General features: G+C 37.3%; 1 protein-coding gene across 1 annotated transcript; it reads right to left on the reverse strand.

Moving 5' to 3' along the window:
* Window positions 1–483: 483 nt before the first annotated feature.
* LOC124598324 lies at window positions 484–1,530 on the reverse strand. The gene has a single exon (XM_047135993.1). The coding sequence runs from the start codon at window positions 1,528–1,530 to the stop codon at window positions 484–486; it is 1,047 nt and encodes a 348-aa protein (XP_046991949.1).
* Window positions 1,531–2,052: the final 522 nt, after the last annotated feature.

Below are 2,052 nucleotides of genomic sequence, written 5' to 3' on the forward strand. Positions count from 1 at the left end.
TGTTTCTTTACATGTTCATCTACTTACAAGCTGATACATTACTTCAATTTTCTTACAACAGTTTGACCTTTTCATGCCTCATAAAACAACTGTATAAGATTACCAAAATTCTTGTTTAACCAATTAGCTTACCACGACATTATGTAAACATTCGCTTTCTGATATGGTTCTCATTTTATTCCTTCTGGCATTATTAATTTTGGTTATTTACTCACAGTAAACTGAGCTTTTTAAAGTTATTGATTCTCTGACATCTCACACTCTACATCAACAGCAACTACTAGCAATTTACTACATGGTTCCTGACTGAATTACTTGGATGACCACTACCAATCCTAACTACTACACTAATTTTCTTAACCTAAGGATAGCGAAAGATGGTAGAGGAGTGACACTTGAAATGAGAAATAAAGTCTCACCCAGCTGGGAGTGTACCAGTCGCCACTTGGTATACCAGCAAAAGAGTTGCTAGCTCCCTACACCTTAACTTTCTTCAATTCGTACCTCTTCCTCATCTGGGTTATCCCTGTTCTCGTGTGAGTAGTACCTTTTTATGTTTTCCACATGTTCCTTACCATGCACTCTCCTTGTCCGTGCATACTCCAACTCCACAGTGTTAGGATGACCAATTTTTATAATCCTGTATGGTCCCTTATAAACGTGGTTGAATTTATTTATTTCAGAGTTTATTTTCTTTGATTTTGCATTAACCTTAGTCCCTTCCTTCTTCTTAATTCCCCAAGTGAAAGCCTCGCCTTCCATTGCAACCCTCTGATTATCCTCTTCTCGTCGCATGGCTATAGCATTTCCCAGATTGACAGCCAATTGGTTTTGACTATCTCCTATCCCCTTAACCGCATCATTACATTGTTTCTGCATCTGCGTTATCTCGGCGATTCCATGATCGTAATTTGTTTCCACTTCGGTGACCCTTTCTCCCAATTCGGCTTTAGTTTCTTCAATATCGTCTTCTATCTTTTTTGTTAGCTTCCCTTCTATCTTTTCCACGTCTCCCTGGACTTGGTCTATATTCTCCTGTAGCTTACTCTCTCTCTTATCGACGTTCATCTTCAGTCGTTCTGGTAACTCCTGCATTTCCTTCTTCAGATTACATTCCATCTTCGTGTACGATGTTTTGATCTCTTGTACTATAGTTTCTTGTAAATCTTCCTTTAGGGATTTGTAGCATATTTCCCTCCTTTCTCTTGTTTCTCGAAAACATTCCTTTAATGATTCTCTAGTTTTTTGGAAATCTTCCTTTACTGCTTCTCTAAATTTTTCTACTATTTCTCTTCTTTCTTGTAAACCCTCCTTTATCAAGTCTACCAACTTCGACCACCTATCTGCATCCTCTGAAACTGACTTATTACCCATCGTTTGTCCCGGTGTCTTGGGATAACTAGTTGAATGTGCTAATGGGCTATCTAATGACACTCCATTATCACTGATTCCCGAATCCTCTCTGTCTTCCTGTCCTATCCCCTTCCTTTCAACTACTGCCTCACAAACCTGCTTATCTTCAGTAGACATGTTTGTTTATTTTTAATGCACTGGCAAGGGATATAAAATAACTTCTAGCAACCCAAAACACTCCTAATTATCAGGAACCCAAACAAACAGTACCTGAAGTATTCTTCAATTAATCCCTAAATTGATACAATATGCAAGAGCACCGAACATAACAACTCTCAAAACCTAATCACTTCAAATATCAATTTTCACATACACAGCTTATGTAAAATGTTTTAAATAAGATAAATCATACCATTCATAAAATTTATACATATAAAATCCCCCAAAAACAATAAGCATATCTGTATAATTATCATTTAGACCGTGCAGTATGCATAAATAAGTATGCTCAATTTCAGAGTATTTTTCGCAAACTTTTTGGAAATTACTGCAATTGGGCACTTTTCCTAACACGCAATTCAGTTTACAAACGTTTATTTACCGCGAAACTGCACACTGCCATATAATGTTATGTCAATCAGTCGTCTTCACTCACCAACTGACGTTACCACGAGTCGCGATGTTTTGACGTTTGAAGTG

This window comes from Schistocerca americana, chromosome 1 (genome assembly GCF_021461395.2).
Source record: "Schistocerca americana isolate TAMUIC-IGC-003095 chromosome 1, iqSchAmer2.1, whole genome shotgun sequence".
Lineage (NCBI taxonomy): Eukaryota > Metazoa > Arthropoda > Insecta > Orthoptera > Acrididae > Schistocerca > Schistocerca americana.